We start from the raw sequence: 19197 nt of genomic DNA on the forward strand, positions 1-19197 counted from the left end.
CCCAAAGATGTGGGATGGAAGTCCTGCATCAGGCACCTTTAAATGTTTGTAAAAGACATCATCTGGGATGCTTAGAAAAGAGAGAAGCAGAAGCCACAGCGAGCTCTCTGTGGTCCTTGCCAAAATGGTCAGTGCCCTCAGGTGTTTCAATCAAATAACATCCTCAGCTGATTGCACAGGTTTGAGACTGAAAGATGGTGAAAAATCTACTCCTAATCAGTGCTCCCACTTCTTGCAGTGCTGAGGGGCTGGCAGAGGGAGAACTTGGGGCAAATCATCCCTGTGCCATCCTCCCATGTGTGCTGTTCAGAGAGCCCTGGCCTGCCTCCCACCATCACCCCTCCAAGCAGAGGGGTTCCTCCAGGGTTGAACTCCCAGAGACACGGCAGTGGAGGCAGGGTGGCATTATTTGGTAATTGCATGATTAGGTGGTGATCCCTGCATCCAGGTAAGGCAAAGGAGGGGAGTTGCACCAGTGGGGAAGGACATGGAAGGTCATGTACCTGGACAGCCTGTGTGACTGGAGCTGTATGGGAGGCACAGGGAGCATCCCACGGGGATGTCTGGGGGAGGAACATCTGCTGTTACCTCTCAGAATAGGGTGCAGAATGACACCCCTGTGCTCCTGGATGCAGCTTGAAGTTGTTCTGGCAGCTCTCCTCTGCCACGCAAGGGAGGGGAGTGATTGAACTGACTGATAATTTTGCATGCTGATTTCACTCTCCTTTCCCTCCTCGCCTAGCACATGCATACACACAGCCCTTCTTCCTAAAGGATCTCCTAGGTACGGGATCAAACACTCCCAGCCTGGGCATGGCAGAGGGAGAGAAGCGGCTCCAGCCCCTCCCGGAGCGGGGCAGCACAGCGGAGTGAGCAGAGCCCGGCATGCGAGGGGAAAGCCCCCACGGAGCCCCCAGGCAGCCCTGCCCTCCCCGGCAAGGCTCCCTCGCCCCGCCTGCTCCGGGGCAGCCCCTGCCAGCGCTCCGGGCTTGAGAAGGGGGCGCGCCCACGGCAGCATCGAATCCACACCCCCGGGAGGACAGCGGTGTGCCAACAGGGGGAGGGAAGACGGGCAGGACAACGCCACTCTCATGCCAACCTCGCAGCCGGCTCTTCCTGCAGGAGGCGAACCGCGGGCGCTCCCGGGGAGCCGTGCCCCGGCAGAGCCGAGGCTGGGATGAGGATGAGCGGCTGGGGCGGCGGCTGCAGCACCGCGGACAGCGGCAGCACCGAGCGGCACCGCGGACAGCGCCCCGCGGCCACGGCCGCCCGCTGAACGGAGCCCGCCCGACGCGCTCATGTAAGAGGCTGACCGGGGATGGAGGGATGGGTGGGTGGATGGATGGTGCCCCTGCCTCTCTCCTCTCTGCTCCTGGCTCCAATGCCGCTCCTCACTTAGGCACTGGGAAGTTTTGTGGGGTTTGGAGAGGTCGCCGGGTGACACTGTCTCCTGCGAGCTTGAGGATGGGCTGTGGGAGTGGGGAGGCTTGGCTGGGTGTGATAAAATTGATTTTTATATCAATCAGTTTGGTTTGGCTTTTCACCAGTGGTTTGGCTTTTCACAAGTGGTTTGGCTTTTCATGAGTGTTTTGCCTTTTCACCCTTGGAATTTGTTCTTGCTGTCAGTGTAACACAAAGGGTTTGTTGTTTGCTAGCATGCACATGGTTTGGAGGCATGCTGTTGTCTTCTTTTGGTAGCGGGGTGAAATGGTTAAGAGTTTGTTTTTCGTTCAAGCAGTTTGGGCAAGGTGAAAAATAAAAAGAAAAAGTGAAAGGGAATGCTGTATCCTGCGTGTATCATGCCTGTTGCAGCTTGCAAGGGCTAATGGTTGTCAGGGGTCCTTCTCTGCACATTGTTTCCTGTCTTGAGATAACTATGAAGTGAGCATTGAAAAGGGTGCATCAGCAGGGGAAAATGACATGCAGCCAGAACAGAGATTACTAGTTCTTTTCAAAGCTTTTCTTGCTCTTTTTAATGGAACTGCTTGTTGAAAATCAGCGTTACACTGCCCCCTGCTTGAACAATTAGAGATTTTTCGTTTCTCTCATCACTAGTAAAAATTTATGAATGAACAGGTATATCTCTGTTGTGTTCTCTAGTATGATCCAAGCCTGAGTTTTGAAGCGCTTCAACAGTGAGAGTGAATTATTCTTAGTTCCTAAAGCCAGATTTAAAATAAAAATGTAGAACTCATTCTTCTTGTGACAGTTCATTCGGTGGTCAAACATATTAATGAACAATGGGAGAGAATGTAAAAATAGCCTTAATTTTGGTACATCTATATCAAGTGTTCTGTGATAAATTTGTAATAATTAGCCAACTTCACAACCAGAGATTAAGGGGAAACAAGGAAGGAAGGGGAAAAAAAGTAACCTAGTACTTGTTTTATAACACAAGAAGAATTTGAATAAAAGAGAAAAGAACCTTATTTGTCAGTCTCTTCTGCTGTAAAAGTCTTGTATTGGTGCACAACATTTCTATGGGATGGGGAAGAAAATGCTGATGATTAGTTTATAAGAAAGAGGAGGGTGAGACAGCTGAAAAGCAGCGGATGTTTTTTTTCTGCAAGATAGCTGGTAGAAAACCAAATTCCATTTCCTTTTTGTTTTTCCAAACCACAAGACAGAGCTTTCTAACAGAGAACAGGGAGGATTTGAAAATGTAGATGCTGTTAAAGATTTGGTGGTCCATCCTAAATGTTTCTAGGCTATTGTCCTCAGACCTTTTGCTTCACGTCACAAAGATGTTAAAAGTGTTCATGTGTGTCATTGATCAGCAGTTTTTAATGGCACCAGAGGCCTGGTTTATCTTCCTGAACATTCTTGTGCTGCCATTCCCTAAAAAGATTTGCAAAGGTGTGGTTGTGCTGACTGCTCCATGATGAGAGAGACCTCTTTCCAAATTTTTCTTTTATTTGTATGAGCAGTGAGAATGATGGGGAGGGGATCTGGTTTGTAGGGCTACTCTGCAAATGAATTAATATCTGCCTGCATGGGCTAAACATTTCTATTAATTACATCAAAAAATCTATTAATGAAAAACCTAATAATACATCCTGGACATGTACTCAACTTTACATGTAGGAGAATGACCACACTGCAGACAGTATTGAACTGGGGTATTCAATGTTGGTCACAATCCAAGAATAAATAAAGTGGCACATCAGCTTTTCAAAGCATAGAAAACTTCAGAATAAGCTGCTGCCAATCAAGGCAGCATCCCAAATTTTACTGAGTCTGTTTACATAGTAAATCATCAATATGTGAAAAAGGATACTTAAAATTTTTGTCTTACAGGGGAAAAGCTTGACTTAAGGTAAGATTTAGAAGGCTGATTAAGATTTTGGAGAAGAAGGAGGTATCAGAGGACTCTGTCAATATGAGTCTGTGAAGCATCTGGAATGCCAGAGTAGCCTGCTGTATACAGGATAATAAATGTATGCAGTTGTGTTCAGTGTGTTCCTTGACTGGAGTCTGGAGTATGCTTCAAAATAAGTTGCAATTTTTAATTAAAAGATAAAACATTCTACTATTTTTAGTCTAAAAAATTTGAATTATTCTTTTAAATTGATTGACTTTTATATCAGTTTTTGTTTGCTTTTAGAACCCAACTTTGTTCTGTTTTGCTCATGTTTATAGCATGTCTTGGCTGGCCAGGTTTTCTGTGTGGAACCAAGGGTTAACAGAGAAAAATGGTCCTTTGATATATAAGAGCTGTGTCAATTCCAAAGAGGCCTCAGGGAGTCTGCAGCCTTTATGTGCCCTGATTCTTTTCAGAAGTATTGATGTAAGTAGAAAGAAAAATAATAAGTAAAGTGTCAATTTGACAGTTTCTGAGGCTCTGTAGGAACTGAGGGCAGTACTTTCAAAATGGCTTTCAGAAACTGAAATTTTCTTTTCAACAAGGCAGAGTTAACGTCTCATCAAAGCCTGCTCTGATGGGTGCTACAGAGCTTATAGAGCACAGTAATAGCTACATATCCAAAGTCTCTTCTGTAGTTTCTGGACAAAGGGGGCATTGAAAGGGCACAGGGAGACTCCTGCCAGCCTCTCCCCACTTAGTGAAGGCAAACCCAAAGTGTAGGCAGAGACCAAGTGTCCCTAAAGCTGCCTTTGTAAATGTCCTGCTCAATTTCTAGGCTTAAAGACAGGTAAAGGTTGACATCACCTGAGAATTCCAGAATTGGTGCAGTTCCTAATACCTATTGATTTCAATACCTTCCACAGACTTTGGATGTTTTGAAATCTCAAGCAGGTACTATTCAGCCTCTCCTACACACTTTTAAAGCTCTGGTTCAAAGCCATGTGTAAAAACTTCAATTCAGCCTTTTAAGGCACTTGGGTCTTTGAACATTTTCTCCAAGCCCCAGCTCCAGGTGGTGGCCCTGCCCTTCCATAGGTTTTTGAGTGGGACTAGAGAGGCAGCAGAAGGTGTTGAATGGCAGAGTCTGGAGCCCTGTGGAAAGGAAGGTCAAGGAGAGGCCATTTGCTGGCATAAGCGCCATGTGAAGCAGCTCAACTCCTTTGTTATGTCCACCCTGTCCTCCATGTCAGCACTCGGATCAGTTAAGAGAGTGTGGCTGCAAAAAAAACCAGGAGAGTTTCAGCTTCAGTGTGGTTCTAATGCATCCACATTAAGAACGAATCTCATGTTATGCCATGTTTCCCTCTCAGACACTGAGTGCCTCAGCACCATCAGAGCCAATTGCAAGGACCTGCTCTCAGTCACTTTAATTAGAAACTGAAATGCTCCCAGAGGAAGATTTGTTACCAGCTAAATCACCTTTCAGAAAGAGCTATTCTTCTCCACTCCCCACAGGAGTCCAAACATCTTGTGGCTCCCTCAGCCATGGAAAGCTGGATGTGCTTTGCTGCAAGCAGTACTCAGGCTCTGAAATTTTTAATTTTCTTTTCCTGGACCATTTTCTCTCCAAGAGCACTGCATGCATTGGCATCTTTTCCTAGAAAAACACAGTATTTAACTGCAGTGCCTGATGAGTTTGATCACTAGCTGTCTCAATAAAATATGCAAATACAGAGTCATTTCAATCCAAAGCACCTTTGAAGAAGAACGATAAGATAAATGCAATCAAGTCACAATTACTTTTATTAAGTGAGCACATTACACAGGCTCAGTAAATATGATTAGTTCTAAATGTGCCTGCACACAGCTGAAAAGCAGAACAGAACAAGGTGTTGAGTACAGTCGTGACATTGCAGGAGGGTTCAGTTTCCAAGAGCTTCAGCTATTGCATCCTTTGCTCTTTGCACTACTGCTTCTCTTGTCATGATTCAGTGCTCAGGTCAAGCATAATTATAACTTTTTTTCAGAAGGGGGTTTGGCAGCTGAGCATGTCTAATGAAATTATTCAAAGTTAAAAGTGTAATTTTTTATTCATCTCTACTTCTCTATAAAGATGATCAAGTGTGATAGCTGAGATATTGATCTTCTCTGCTGATGAGCAAGGGGGTGGGGGGTCATAATTCATGTGAGGTGAAGCCCTCTGGCTGATGGTGCTCTTGCCCTTGGCTGCAGGGAGTGGAGATCAGCTCTGTGCTGTAGGGACATCCCTGCAGAACATTTATGGCAAGATAAATATTGGATGGTCGTTATCTCTGTGAAGAGCAGGTGTTCTTTCCTGTTTCCTCTTTTTCTGATGCAATTTCTGTTGTTAGAAACTGTGTATGAAACCAGTGTTCTCTCTGAATTGAAGAAAGTGAAATGAAGGTCCTCTTTTTCTGGCATGTTTTCACATATACAACAAACAGGTGTGAATTAGCTCTAGGCCAAACTCTAACCTCTTTTTCAGGCAAAAATCTTAACTAGGCCAACAGTAATATTTTGTGGTTTATGTTTACTTTGGGTGTGATTATAGGACTATCTGTCCCATCTATCTGGGTTGTCCTTTAGAGGCAAAAAACATACCTGAAAAGATTTTCTAACAAAAAAATGTAAAGTATCAAGAACTGTATTTCTACATCAGGAAAAATATCTAATAGATTTCTCACTGTTGGAAATTATACATATTTCTGAGTTGCTTCCAGTACTGATACTATAACAACAAATATAAGATTGCCTATGTCTTACCATACATGGGTTTTGAATATCAAAAAAGCCAAGTGGAATTCCTCCAGCTTGAAACAGCTAATAAAATCAACTGCCCTAAAATATTCAGGCATGTTCAATCCTGCTGCACTCGTGGGTGATCACTGAGCACCTACCAGGGCTGGACTGGTTTCCCCTTGATCCCAGCAATGATGGCTTAAATCATCACTAGCTCATCCTTTCAAGTTGCTTAACATTTTAAGAGATTTACTTCAACACTCAGGAACTCCCAAGGCTGTAAAATTTTAAAATTGCTTTCTAGTTCTATAACTCCCCACTTAACAAAGTCACAACTCAGAAGTGTTTGCATGTGCCGTCCTTGCTTGAACTCAGCAAGGTTCCACTACATGTTCAAAATGTAAATGCTGTCCTGAATAGCTAAGGACAGGAGCTCCAGTTCAAAAAAGCATTTGTGCATATGGTTAAACACTTCTTTTTAACCACATGTTACTCGTCCTGGCCTTGCTGGAACTGCTTCTGAGATGAAAGCTAATTGCTGAGGGAAATATCTGTGTGTATGCATATATGTTTCCAAAATTTGGACTCCACTGAAATCAGTGAAACCTATAATGTTGACTTCAAAGGGTCCCAAATTTTACCCCAGGCATTTTTTTGGCTTTAGAGAACTCTATATTTCTGTCAAATATGTTAGTTGCATACTTTATTTATTTAGTTGTTATTGTTTTCTCTTATAGTAAATTTCATGCAGTCTAGGGAATTAATTTACTTAACCATATTGCCTTCATTATTCTTGTATACCTCATCTCTGTGTGCTTCTTCAACTTCAAACCATGCTGGAAGGAAATAGTTTTGAGATTCATACAGCACTTTATCTCTCAGTGGAGCCTGGGATGATATGTTCAGTTCCTACTAGCTTTTATTAAGATGTTACAGTTATGCATCAAAGCTTAGGGGGAGAGGTTCTCAATTATGAATCTGTTTCAACCTTGATTGATTCCCTAGGATTTGTTTAAATTTTAATGTAACTCTTAAGAAAATGCTGTAAAATTTGTTTGAAAGTCTTCAGTCCATATCAGCACAAAAATGATGAATTAAAATGATAGATACATATGTATATGTTAGTTCCATAAGAACAGCAACCTTGAGAATTTCAGTGTCCTGGACCTTAAGATATTTTGGGTTTCTGATACTTTGTGTTTTGCCAGGTTCTTGCTGGTTCCTTTACTCCTTTGTTACCTACTCTTGAAGGCAATGGACCTTCTCCACTTTGTCTCCTGGCACAGTTCCCTCTCATCCTCACTGCAGAACTTTCCAACTTCTGTAGTATTTTTTCAGAGCAACACATGAACTTTTCACTGACTGAAGGTCAGCACTGACTTGGAGAACAGATGGAGTGTGGAAGGATGAACCTTTGCCACCCACTGAGCATTAACACCTGCTTATTTTTTACATCTGTCCACTGCAGCTCAGAGGCTCCTGAAGATTTTCCCCAAGTGATTTAGGACTTTCTATTGGGCTGAGTGCAAATGCTATCTGTGAAAGAGGTGTTGTTTTTACCTTTTTAATAAGGCTGGACATTCTGTGGGCTTTGGATGGCAATTAACTCCACATGCTTAGACTCTAAAAGGCACTGTGAGTGTGCTGAAATGCTGCTGCAATAAAATTTTTTAAAAGAGCAACATTGAGACAGCTCTGAATGCAAAATGTGAATATTTTAAAGGCACAGATACATTTAGAATTTATGTTTATTTCATACAAAAGTGCATTTTTTCATCCATGAGACAAACTGCACATAACATTGCTTTCTTTGGGACTTCCAGAGAAGGTGGAATAAGGATAGTTTATCATCTCACCAGCTTCAAGTGAAGGGCGTTTCAGCCACATAATCAGTGAGGAAATTTATGACCCTTTTCCTGCCCTCTGTGATGAGAGACCTGTGTCTTGTATTTCTGCAATAGCTCTCTAAAACATGCTTACTGGGGACTGATGTGATGTGACTGTGACTGATGTGACTGATGTGAGGAGTTATTCCTGTGTTTTCCCAGAGTCTCCCCTGGATCTGGGTACTTGTATTTGAAGTAGTGGCTGACTGTATTTCAGTAGGAAATTAGACAGTTCATTATTAAACTCTCTAGATCAGGAAACAGAAAAATGGTATTATGTACCTTGAAAAAAAGAAGGGAATTAATAGATGGTTTGCTTGTACCAGCTGAATCTTATCAGAATATGCAATATAATTATCCTTGTTACCATGTGCTTAAAATTAGAAGCATATAAACTTTATGGAACATAGTTTACTGGCCTGATCCTAGGTCTATTGCCAAGGGAGAGTCCTGCTAACTTTCTTTAGGGCTTGTGAACTCAAGGACAAAATTCAAGAAGAGTAGTTCAGAGAAATATTGTCTTATGTACATTAATCCTAAATATGATGTAAACAATACAAATGGAAAATTATATATATTATAAAATATAAGAATACAATATATAAAATTATATATTTTATATGAATAGAATAGAATAGAATAGAATAGAATAGAATAGAATAGAATAGAATATCACATCATATCATATCATATATAAAATAATATCATATATAAAATAATATGTAATAAATAAAATTATATTTATTATAAAATTATGCATTTCTTTTCCGATTTATGAAGTCAAGGATGTGCTGAGCATCCATGTTGCAATCAGGAAGGGTTAGCAAATCACTTGTCTTTTGTTCAGAAGCTAATCTTTGTTCCACATATATCCTAAATAATTTTAAGTAACTGGCTCAGGCCACAGAAAGCTAGCTAGATGTGGTCATAATGACACATTTCCAACTTTATTTCAGGTTCTGTGAAATCATGGCTGTGCTAGGATATAACCAACGTTCCTCTGTGGTTTTCTGCAGGTTGAGACACAGCAATTCTAAAGACATGCATCGGAGGCACGCCACCCTTCGGGAGAAGGGCCGGCGCCAGGCCATCCGGGGCCCTGCCTACATGTTCAACGAGAAAGGCACCAGCCTGACTGCAGAGGAGGAGCATTTCCTGGACTCTGCAGAGTATGGCAACATTCCCGTCGTGCGGAAAATGCTGGAGGAATCCAAAACCTTGAACTTCAATTGTGTCGATTACATGGGACAGAACGCCCTCCAGCTGGCCGTGGGGAACGAGCACCTGGAAGTGACAGAGCTGCTCCTCAAGAAGGAGAACCTGGCCCGAGTTGGGGATGCCCTTCTGCTGGCCATCAGCAAAGGGTACGTGCGCATCGTGGAGGCGATCCTGAACCACCCGGCCTTCGCGCAGGGACAGCGCCTCACGCTCAGCCCCCTGGAGCAGGAGCTGAGGGACGATGACTTCTACGCCTACGACGAAGATGGAACTCGCTTCTCCCACGACATTACCCCCATCATCCTTGCTGCCCACTGCCAGGAGTATGAAATTGTTCACATCCTACTTCTCAAAGGTGCACGGATTGAAAGGCCGCATGACTATTTTTGCAAGTGCAATGAATGTATGGAAAAGCAGAGGAAAGACTCCTTTAGCCACTCTCGCTCAAGAATGAATGCCTACAAAGGATTAGCCAGTGCTGCTTATTTGTCTCTGTCCAGTGAAGACCCTGTCCTTACTGCTCTAGAGCTTAGCAATGAACTGGCCAGGCTAGCCAACATTGAAACTGAATTTAAGGTAACTCACCACTGTGCCTTTTTCCTTGGGCTGAGAGTGTTCAGGCTATTGAGTAGTTTACAAGTTTGATCAAATTTTGGGCTGCTGTTTGAGAGGTGGGGGAGTAAGACTGGCAAAGACTGCCAGATGTGTTAGCTATGCATAGATTCAGATCACTGTCAATCTCCAGTTAATAAATGCTTGGAACTGAACATTGCATATTACAGCAGAAGCTTAAGTTTCTGTGTTGCACACTGTGATTGCTTAGAATCTCTAGTTTGCAGCAGGAATAAAAATTAGATTGTTCAAAAAATGGAGACTCGTTTTTTGTAAGAAAGGTAAGTCTTTTAATTGAGCAATCTATTTTAGAGGCAGAGTTCTAGAGACTGTTTTAAGAATCCAGTACATCTAGTTCTGCTACAATGATAAAAGGGATTAATCAAGAAATTTTGGTTCTCTGTAAAATAATTTAAACTGCATTGCATCTTAATGGTTTGGTGCTGCATCTATACATGATGAATTGCATGAAAAAAGAAAAGAGAAACAATCAATAAATAGCTATGAAGTTTATCATCATGCCAAACATAAGAGTAGAGCTTGTGGAACACTCTTACAAGTTATTTGAAATTTCCATTATCATAATGAGCTTGTAAATGTCCACTGCCATTTGCAGTATTTCTGTATGTCATTTACATGATGTAAAGAGCATTGTCTTCCTTTCTAATATAAATTAGTCATTAAACCCCTCATTTTCAGTGGCTCAGCCATCAACATTAGCCTTTTTTCTGACTTATGGCTATTGTGCAGCTACAATCAGGATCAGTGACTCTGGGGTAATAAATTCCACGTTGTGAGTACACTGGGGCAGGATGCTCACCAGGAATCCATCATTTCTAATTAAGAAAACTATTCATGTGTTAAAGCATCTGTTTCAGGATTTGTAGCTCTGTACTACTAAGGACTGGGGAGATAATCCCCCTGCACCAGGCAATGGTGGGGCTGCCTTGAATCCCAGGTTCAGTTTTGAACCCCTCACTCTAATAAAGATTTTGGGGTTCTAGAGCAGGTCCTGCGAAGGGCACAGAGCTGGGGAAGGGTCTGGAACAGAAGTCTGATGAGGAGCAGCTGAAGGAGATGGGGGCTGAGCCTGGAGAAAAGGGGGCTCGGGGGGCACCTTCTCAGTCTCTACAGCTCCTTGAAGGGGGCTGTAGCCAGGTGGGGCTTGGTCTTTTCTCCCAGATAACAAGCAACAGGAGAAACAGCCTCATGCTGTGTCAGGGGAGGTTCAGGCTGGATATCAGGGAAGATCTCTTCACAGAGAAGGGGGTCAAGCCCTGGAAGAGGCTTCCCAGAGAAGTGGCTGTGTCACCATCCCTGAAGGGATTTAAGAGATGTGTAGAAGTGTCACCTGGGGACATGGTTTAGTGGTGGCCTTGGCACTCTTGGGTTTAAAGCTGGATCTTAGAGGGTTTTTCTGACCTAAATGGGTCTACGAATCTGTGCTCTCCAATTTAAAAGTAAGAAGAAAACGTATTCTCAGGCTTTGTAATTGAAAAAATCGCAATCTGCTGAGATCTTCTGGGCAATAAAATCAGGGTAAAATTTTGCAATCTGTTTTTCCCCATGTGCATCAGAATGCAAGGACACAATAATTTGAAGGGAAAGTTTTATTTGGATTCAGTCTGACTGAAACAACCTCCTTGGGCTCAGTGAATCCCAGTGCTTGAGTGAGGGTTGCTCCAGTGTGAAGGCACTGGAGGCTCAGGCCCACACTTAACAACAATAATATCTCATTAATGCTCCAGCTTCTTTTCATAGACAGCTGTGTATTGAGAGGAGCATGAGCAGCCCCAAGCATTGCGTGTCTGTCAGTCCTGATAAGTGTCTGGCTGCAGAAAATAAATATATTTACTCTTCTGATATAAAAATACCAGAATCTTCTCTTGCACAAATCCTCCAGGAGCAAACCAACAATCCAGTATTGAAGAGCTCCATGGTGGTTATATCTCTGCACTGGCAAATAGATGGGAATAAATCAATACCCAAAAAACCCCCAAAACATTAGAAACCATTTGCCAAATGATGCATTTCCAGGTTTTCCAAGTTCATTGTCTTGTTGGAAGGGTCTGTGCAGCACACATCCATGAATGTTAGTAAAGTACCTACCCATACTATCGGTTTGCTTCAAAGATTTCACATTCCTTTGCTATATTAATTCTTCCAGAAATGAGAAAGCTCTCAAGATTCTAATCTATTCTCACTGTAGCAAAAAAACCCCAATACCCCTTGAGGTATGTACTTATGTAAAAATATTTATTCTTATTAACATAATCAGTGTGATGTGAAATAGGGTATTAATAAAACAGTGGGGGGTTTTTCACAGAACATGACAACTTAAGAATTTATTTTGAGGAAAGAACACAATTGCTGAAAATGTTTTTAAGAAGTCTGCAAATGAAGAAAGTTTATGAAATTAGACAAGTTCTAGAGGGCTTTTTTTGTGACTAAAATAGAATTTTCCCAGAAACTTAAAATGTTTGATTCCTAAAGTTCTATAATTAAAATTGGTACTCAACAGATTTATAAAATTATCACTCAGGATTGTTTAAGAATATTATTTAAAAATTATGTGCGATTGCAGAAATGCAGTTTTCAGGAGGTACAAAGAGTCCTTGAAACGGAAAGACACAAAATTTTAATAATGTAGGTGGACAAATAGTAATTTAGTAACCTCTGAAGAAACTGCTAGCATGAGCTAATTAAAATATAAATGCAGTAACTCTCTCCTGCTGCTTGCTGCCCCAAATCTCTTATGCAATAACACCTTTCAGTACATCAAAATGAGAAGCCAATACATGTGCTATTTTTTAAAGAACATTAAATGTTCTAAGCAAGTTGCCTCTTTGTGCAGAGAAATGTGAAGCAAAACAGCCATGTGGACCACTTTAAAGAAGAAAACTTGTGTTACCTGTGGTAGGCCAATTTATCCATTCTCTAGTTTTTTACTGTGGCAAAAACTGAATAGATTTCTATCACCCTAAATTGCTAAGATTTGGTAATATGCTGCAAATCTGATGAAACAGGTTTGCAAAATTTTGTCAAAAAACAAGTTTTCTTGTTAATTGTAGAAAAAAAAATTGCTATGAAAGATGTAGTCCATTAGTCTAGAAATAAATAAGACCCCTTCCCCAAAGTAAAATGAAAAGTGTGGAACCAGTTGTTTCTATGAAAATACATATAGAAGTGGGGTGTATGGGAAACCCCTAAGAGATGGATTCCAGAAGAGAGAAGCAAACATCAGAGCCCCTGAGTATGTTTGCAGGTCTTTGAGCAATGATATTCTCCGCTAGTGGAGGCAGCCCAAGCTGAAAAATAATAAATTAAGTGGTTTGTCATATTTGTGTATCCCACTTGAAAGCTCAAAATTAAGAACCAGTTCATTACTTTCTCTCTCTTTCTAGTTTTAATCTTGTGTTTTAAAAAGCCAAACCAACATCCCATGGAACAAAGGCAGTACAGAGTGGGGGCCTCATTTAATCCAGTAGGGGCCTCATTTAGTCCAGTGGATGGGTCCCTTCTGCACTGGCCTTGGAAACACAGAGAAAGAGAGGATCATGTGTGGATTGAAGGGTTCCCTGTGACCCTGCCTCTGTAGAATGTAGGAAAATCTGGGTAGGAAACTGAGGGGCACCTCAATTTAAAATATCAAAAGTACAATTAAAACAAATATAGGACAAAGTTAAAGTGCTTTGTCATTTTCCACGAAGGGAAGAAAACAGATATTAGGCTAATTATTTATATGTGAGCTGTTTTGAGGGAGAAAGCATTTATTGTCAGCCTAGCAGAGCTAGGTTCTCTCTAGTCCACACAGGAAGAATTCTCCTCTCTCATTCTCCCCTTTTTACTCAAAAAAGCCCCATCTCTGTACATTCTAATATCTTTAAAAGCTTGCAGGTCTTGGACCTCAGTCATAAAGCAAATAATCCTTGTGCCATCTACAGAGGATTCTGTTTGTTTTGTTTTGTTCATATAAATAAGTCTGATGCCACTTGCAGTGTGAATAACAGGGCCAGGGTTTGTCCATCTGAAGCAGCATCACCCTTGAGCCAGGCTGATGAGAATTTCTCTCCTCTTTGGTCCAGAGAAATCCTTCTCCCTGGTGGCAGCTTGGTGTGAGAGCATATGCAGGTGTCTGCGCAGTTACCAGCTGTTCACAGCCAGGTGACTCATTTCCAAGACTGGAATATTAAAAGCAGTGTCAACAGAATTGTTTTTATATGTCTATCAAAAGCCTTAGGAGATTGAATTTCTAGCAAACAGCCTGCAGGAAATGCCTTTGCAACTGTCTTTAACAGCAGCATCAGCTTAATGCTACTGTCCACAATGCGGAAACTGAGTGAATCCCAGAATAATAGTTCTGTTTACTTTTCCTGAAGCAGTGACTGTGTACTTTTTCTGGTGAGATCCCACTCCACAGCCAGCACTCTTTTACAGCCTTGCATGCTCTCAAATTAGACCACATGCTTGTGTGTGTCAGGAAGCATCCTTGTGATGAAGTAAATCAGGCAAATCATTCCATTTAGCAATCCAGACAAATCAAATTAGAGCCTCGCAAAGGAGGCTTAGAAAAGATCTCACCCACCATAAGCAGTAAATCAGAGCTCAGCTCCTCCTGACTAAAATGTTACTAAAAGCAAGATCAAAATCACCACCTGGAGGACATATGGTGTGTGGTCTTTGTTTACTGCTCCCACCAACATTGTCAGTGCAATTACTACAGCAGAACGTGTTTTGTTTCTCACTTATATGTTTCTTCCTGTCTCTCTTTCTTTACAACACTTTGTCTACAAGCTTTTGGGATTCAAAAGCAGGTCCTGGCAGTGAGCCTGCTCTCATGTGCAGGTGAGCATCAGGTGCAGGCTCAGGGACAGTGAGAGGCTGTGGATGGGAGGGTGGTGGGGCAGCAAGCCCAGTGTGGGGATGCTGCAGGGATGAGCCTGAGCTGCCTCTGCTGCCATTGGGCTGCAGTGATGCAGAGCAGCTGAGCCTCAAACCCCTCTGTTCTCATGATGCTGAAAGAGTGAAAAACAGCCCTTGAGACTCTGTGACTTGTTAGGATGATCTGGCTCTCCTCTTGCCTCAGTAAGTCAGCTCCAGCTTTTATTCTGCCTAACTATAAACTGTTAACTTCACAGGATATGCTTAACTTAAACTTTAAAGAGAAATGACTTAGTCCATTTTCTTGTTGTTTCTAGCTCCATGCAGCGGGGAGTTAAAAAATCATTATTAGACTCTTGGTGTTTTGAAATGAGTGATAAAAAGATGGAAAATGGCATAAAACATTGAAGAGTCTAATAGTAGGATGGGGAAATAATTTGAGAGAATGGAGGATAACAGTGACCTTGGAAAGAGAGAAAAGTACTTGAAACCCCTCAGACTGTAAACCAGCAAGGCTGCACTTATAAACTCTGCTTCCTACCCAGGCTGGACAGACTCTGGGGTTTGTTTGCTCTCAGGACTGACTGATGGGAGCTGTGCCTGCAACTCATCTCCCACTGAAAGCAGAAACTGGCGTGGGAACCTCTCTCATTAGCCTCATGAACATTCTTGTAAATCCATCACTTCATATTTCCGCTCTGACCCATTCTTCCTTCAGTGATCTTCTCATCTTTTCTTAATCTCTGCCCTCAACATATTCTCTGGCAGACATCTTGCTTCTGTTATGTTTGGGAATACTTTTTATGACTCATATTTATTATTTCAGCAAGCTGCTCTTAAAGGCTTTAGTGTGTTTATACGGCATTTGTTTAAGTTTTCATTTAATTTTTCAGACATTTTGTTCTTTTCTTTTTTTTTTCTTCCAGACAGGAGCTGCATTTTAAAGAGAGGGATTTTTAAAGAAGCTTTCTTTTCTTTTTCTTTATGTTTCACTTTGCTGGGTTTTAAGAAGAGAAGGCAGCAGGGAACTTCAGAAATTTGGTCTGGTAGGCAGAATGTACTCATTGCCTTTTATTACTGTTTTTATTTCTCTTGCACAGCTCTCAGTCTTACCTACTGCCTGTTTTGAAAATTAAGCATCCCAGTACAAATGAGTATAATAATATCACTACTCCCAAGTGATTTTTTTTTAATATTAATTTTTCTAGGTCAATATTTAGTGAGAATATAATTTTTTTCTTAGGGATGGAGTCAGGGATGTGGTTTGGTGGTTTTTAACTTTTAAAAAGAACTGATCCTTTTTCCCCCCTCTCACCTATAAGCCAATTTTCCCCACTGCCATGAAAACATGCACATTTAGAACCTATGATATTTTTATTTTAATTTTCATTGTGCAAAGCAAATGCATAAACAGGTACAACCAATTAAATACCCAGCTCATAGTACAGGAAAGAATCAAGTCCCAGTAAAGCAGGAAAACAAATTTCCTATTGTTACAAGTTTAACTTCTTGTTGGAACAAATTAGGTATTAAAATAAGAGAGGAAATTAGAAGTGATAATGGAAATAACCTGGGAGAAGGAGAATAGATTTAAGCCTTCTAGTGAAATCAGTGTTTGGCTCACTGAGTGGGATTCACTCTGTGCAGAAGGAACTCATTCTCTATGCAGTTCTTTTTCAGAGACAAATTCACTAATGATAGCTGCTTCACCAGCTTTGTCTTAATAGCTAATTAATTAATCGTGGTTACATTTTTCTAAGGATATGTAGCAGAAACTGTGGAAAAAGGATATATATAGTCTTTCTGCCCTTAGAACCCACCAAATCTGTGATTCTCATGTTGCTCTCTACGTATTTATAAACCAAGAAATATCCTTTATATTTTGAGAGTTGTTTTGGTGAGTGCTCTTTTTAGGTTCTGTGATTAAATAATTTTCTGCCTGGCATATTGCCCAAGGAAAATGGTTTTAAAATGTTGCATGAGAAGCAAATCTTCAAAGCTTTTCAGAGTGGTGTAGAGCCATTGCCAAAGCTGGGATGTCTGGAGCTGCCTTGAGAAACTCAGATTTGTATCTCTGTGTGTGAAGGTGTGTTAGCATCTGTCTGTGTCTGCTCACAGTCAAGCAGAGCAGTAGGTGCTGTGATTCACAGTGAAGGGTTTAACTCAGTCATCTACAACCCACACCTGTACCTGGGAAAATGAAGACCATTTTTCATGGAAGTTGTAACTATGTTGGCAGCACAAGCCACTGAGCAGTCACATAAAATTGGATAATGTCCACTGCCCACAAGGTTATTTCACCCACCTTAGGAGGTGACATTGTTGTTAAAATCTCCCAGCTGAAAGAAAACCTCTTTAAAGTTCTCAAAATACTTTATATGCAGGAAAAACTTTTCTCTACTTTCCTGGGGAACCAGCTCATTCTCCCTTTTGAAAGAGTGAAAAGGGAAAAAAGGTTCTTTCTACACATCAAAGCATAGACAATGCATCAGGGTAAGAAAATAGAATATTTGAATTAATGCCTCAAGGATTTTTCTCCCCTAAAAATAATCTCCAAAACTTGAAGGAAACTTTCAACATTTGAGGATGGCAAGACAGATGTAACCCTGGAAGTATCTGACTCTCCCAGACAGTGTAGCTGGAATACTTTTGTTCCCTGTGATGCTACTGCAAGTGAGATTTTTGGCAATGCCAGTGTGCACACCATCAGTGCAATGTTTATTGCCCTTTACAGCTCCCTGGGAAGTAGTTTTTAGTCCTACTCAGTTAAGGATGAGCAACATTGCAACTGCAGCACTCACATCTTACTGCTTCCAGCTTGATTGAACACGTCCCTGGAGCAGGATTTTAGTTTAGGTGAGCAACAGACATGATCATAAAAATATAAAATAACATGAAATTCTCTTATGATCATTAATGGGAGAAAACATCTGGGAAGCAGAGAGCAATAGAATAGTGTCACATAAGGAAGTAGCACAGCAGTTGCCTCACCACTGCCAAGCAATTCAGAAGCATTTTTTACATATAAAGCTTTTAAGCCAATCACTGAGATGCTTTAGCCAGGTAGAGAAATAAGTGTAAAATCTGGAACCAGTTGAAATGGCTTTAAGGTAATTTTCCTCCTGGGATTTCAATGTTTTCTTAAAAATAAGCAGCCCATCCTCCAACAAGAGCCCATTTCTGAGGAGCTGGAAAATCCCTATACGAATAGTTTAGAAATACTTCAAAAATTTAAATGTAAAAAGTTCAGCTTACCACAATCTTATTATTGTTACATGATGATCTTTATAACAGCTTTAACATGGGAGGAAAACTCAGTTGCTGGCAAAATCATGACCCATTTGACCATCATCTTCAAATTTGTTGAAGCCATGATTTTTTCCTCATCCTTTGAAAGAATGACATGCAATGAAGCATTGGGGTGACCAGCAGGTCTGATCCAAGGCTGAAACCTGCTCATGGATTCCTCTCTTTATACAAATGAGGAGTAGCAACTCACATGTGGATCCATCACAGCAAGGCGTGATGGGCTGGTGTATCAGTAGGTGGGATTGATCCCTAGCACAGTCTCTCCCAAAGATCTGGATTCTCCCACAGGATGAACCTTTGTCTCTCCAGCCTCTAAGCAACAAAGGTGACACAAACCCCTGTGTGCCACGTCCTGCTGTTCCCTGGCTGCCCTGTCCCTGTGCCATGGCTGGGCTGGAGCCCTCGCAGCGCTCTGGAGCAGAGCATCCCACATTCCCTGCCAGCCCTGCTGCCAGCTGCTCAGGAGCTCTGGGAGCAGGGACAGTCATTTGGCCACTTGCCTGTGTTTAGTTAACAGTGACAGAGTGTTTTCCTTTCTTGCTCACTGAACGTGGAAGACAAAATGAGTCCTGGTGCTCAGACTGGTGTGTGCTGTCAGTGGCAGTGCAGTGAGAGGGCTTCTGCTGCCCTGAGCTGCTGTTGGAAAGGAAAGACTCATTGGGCCTTTCTATCCCAGACACTGGGTCCTTTGCAGGGAGCTCAGAGCTCCTCTGAATTTGAGCTTGCCCTTACATACCACTTATCTAAGAGAATTTTCTCAGCACACTTACTTGTGGCCACATTTCTCTTCACAGAGAAAAGCAAGGCACCACTTCCCAGGGATATCTTCTTGGAATCACAGTGAGAAACCTCAGAGAAAGAAGAAACAATTCTTATCTCATTTGCTGCGCCTGTGTTTGTGCAAAAGTAGAATGCAATATGGAGATTGTTTCCCCCAAGTGATGGTGTTTGGTTTCCTTGGCCTGTCAGGGCCAAGTGTATGTGCAGACTGGTGGTCAGCAGAGTCACAAAATTCTAGTCAGTAGAGTTGAGTGCTTGTGCAGGTTCACTTTAGATGTAGTGTAATATAGCATAAAAAGTAATTAATTAGCCTTCTGATATCAATGGAGTTCTCCTCATCATTTCTCCCTTGATCAGGGTTTCTCTGCTGTTTTACTAACTGATATGAAATGGCACAGCAACACAATCCCCCTTCTTCCTCTGCTCATCAATGAGTGGTACCAAGAG

General features: G+C 41.7%; 1 protein-coding gene across 4 annotated transcripts in view; it reads left to right on the forward strand.

Annotated features, from left to right (window-relative positions):
• The first annotated feature begins 618 nt into the window (after window positions 1-618).
• TRPC7 (transient receptor potential cation channel subfamily C member 7) overlaps window positions 619-19197 on the forward strand; it is a 71824-nt gene continuing 53245 nt past the window's right edge. For 2 of the 4 annotated variants that reach the window (XM_014264793.3, XM_074552443.1), the window contains exons 1-2: window positions 622-1300; window positions 8967-9744. In XM_014264793.3, the coding sequence (XP_014120268.2) occupies window positions 1299-1300; window positions 8967-9744 (780 nt within the window). In that variant the 5' untranslated portion in view covers window positions 622-1298. Of the gene's footprint in view, window positions 1301-8966; window positions 9745-19197 lie in introns of all 4 variants that reach the window. The other 2 variants (XM_026791366.2, XM_026791365.2) reach the window with 2 other exon arrangements.

The sequence above is a fragment of the Zonotrichia albicollis genome, chromosome 15, assembly GCF_047830755.1.
Source record: "Zonotrichia albicollis isolate bZonAlb1 chromosome 15, bZonAlb1.hap1, whole genome shotgun sequence".
NCBI classification, from domain to species: Eukaryota; Metazoa; Chordata; class Aves; order Passeriformes; family Passerellidae; genus Zonotrichia; species Zonotrichia albicollis.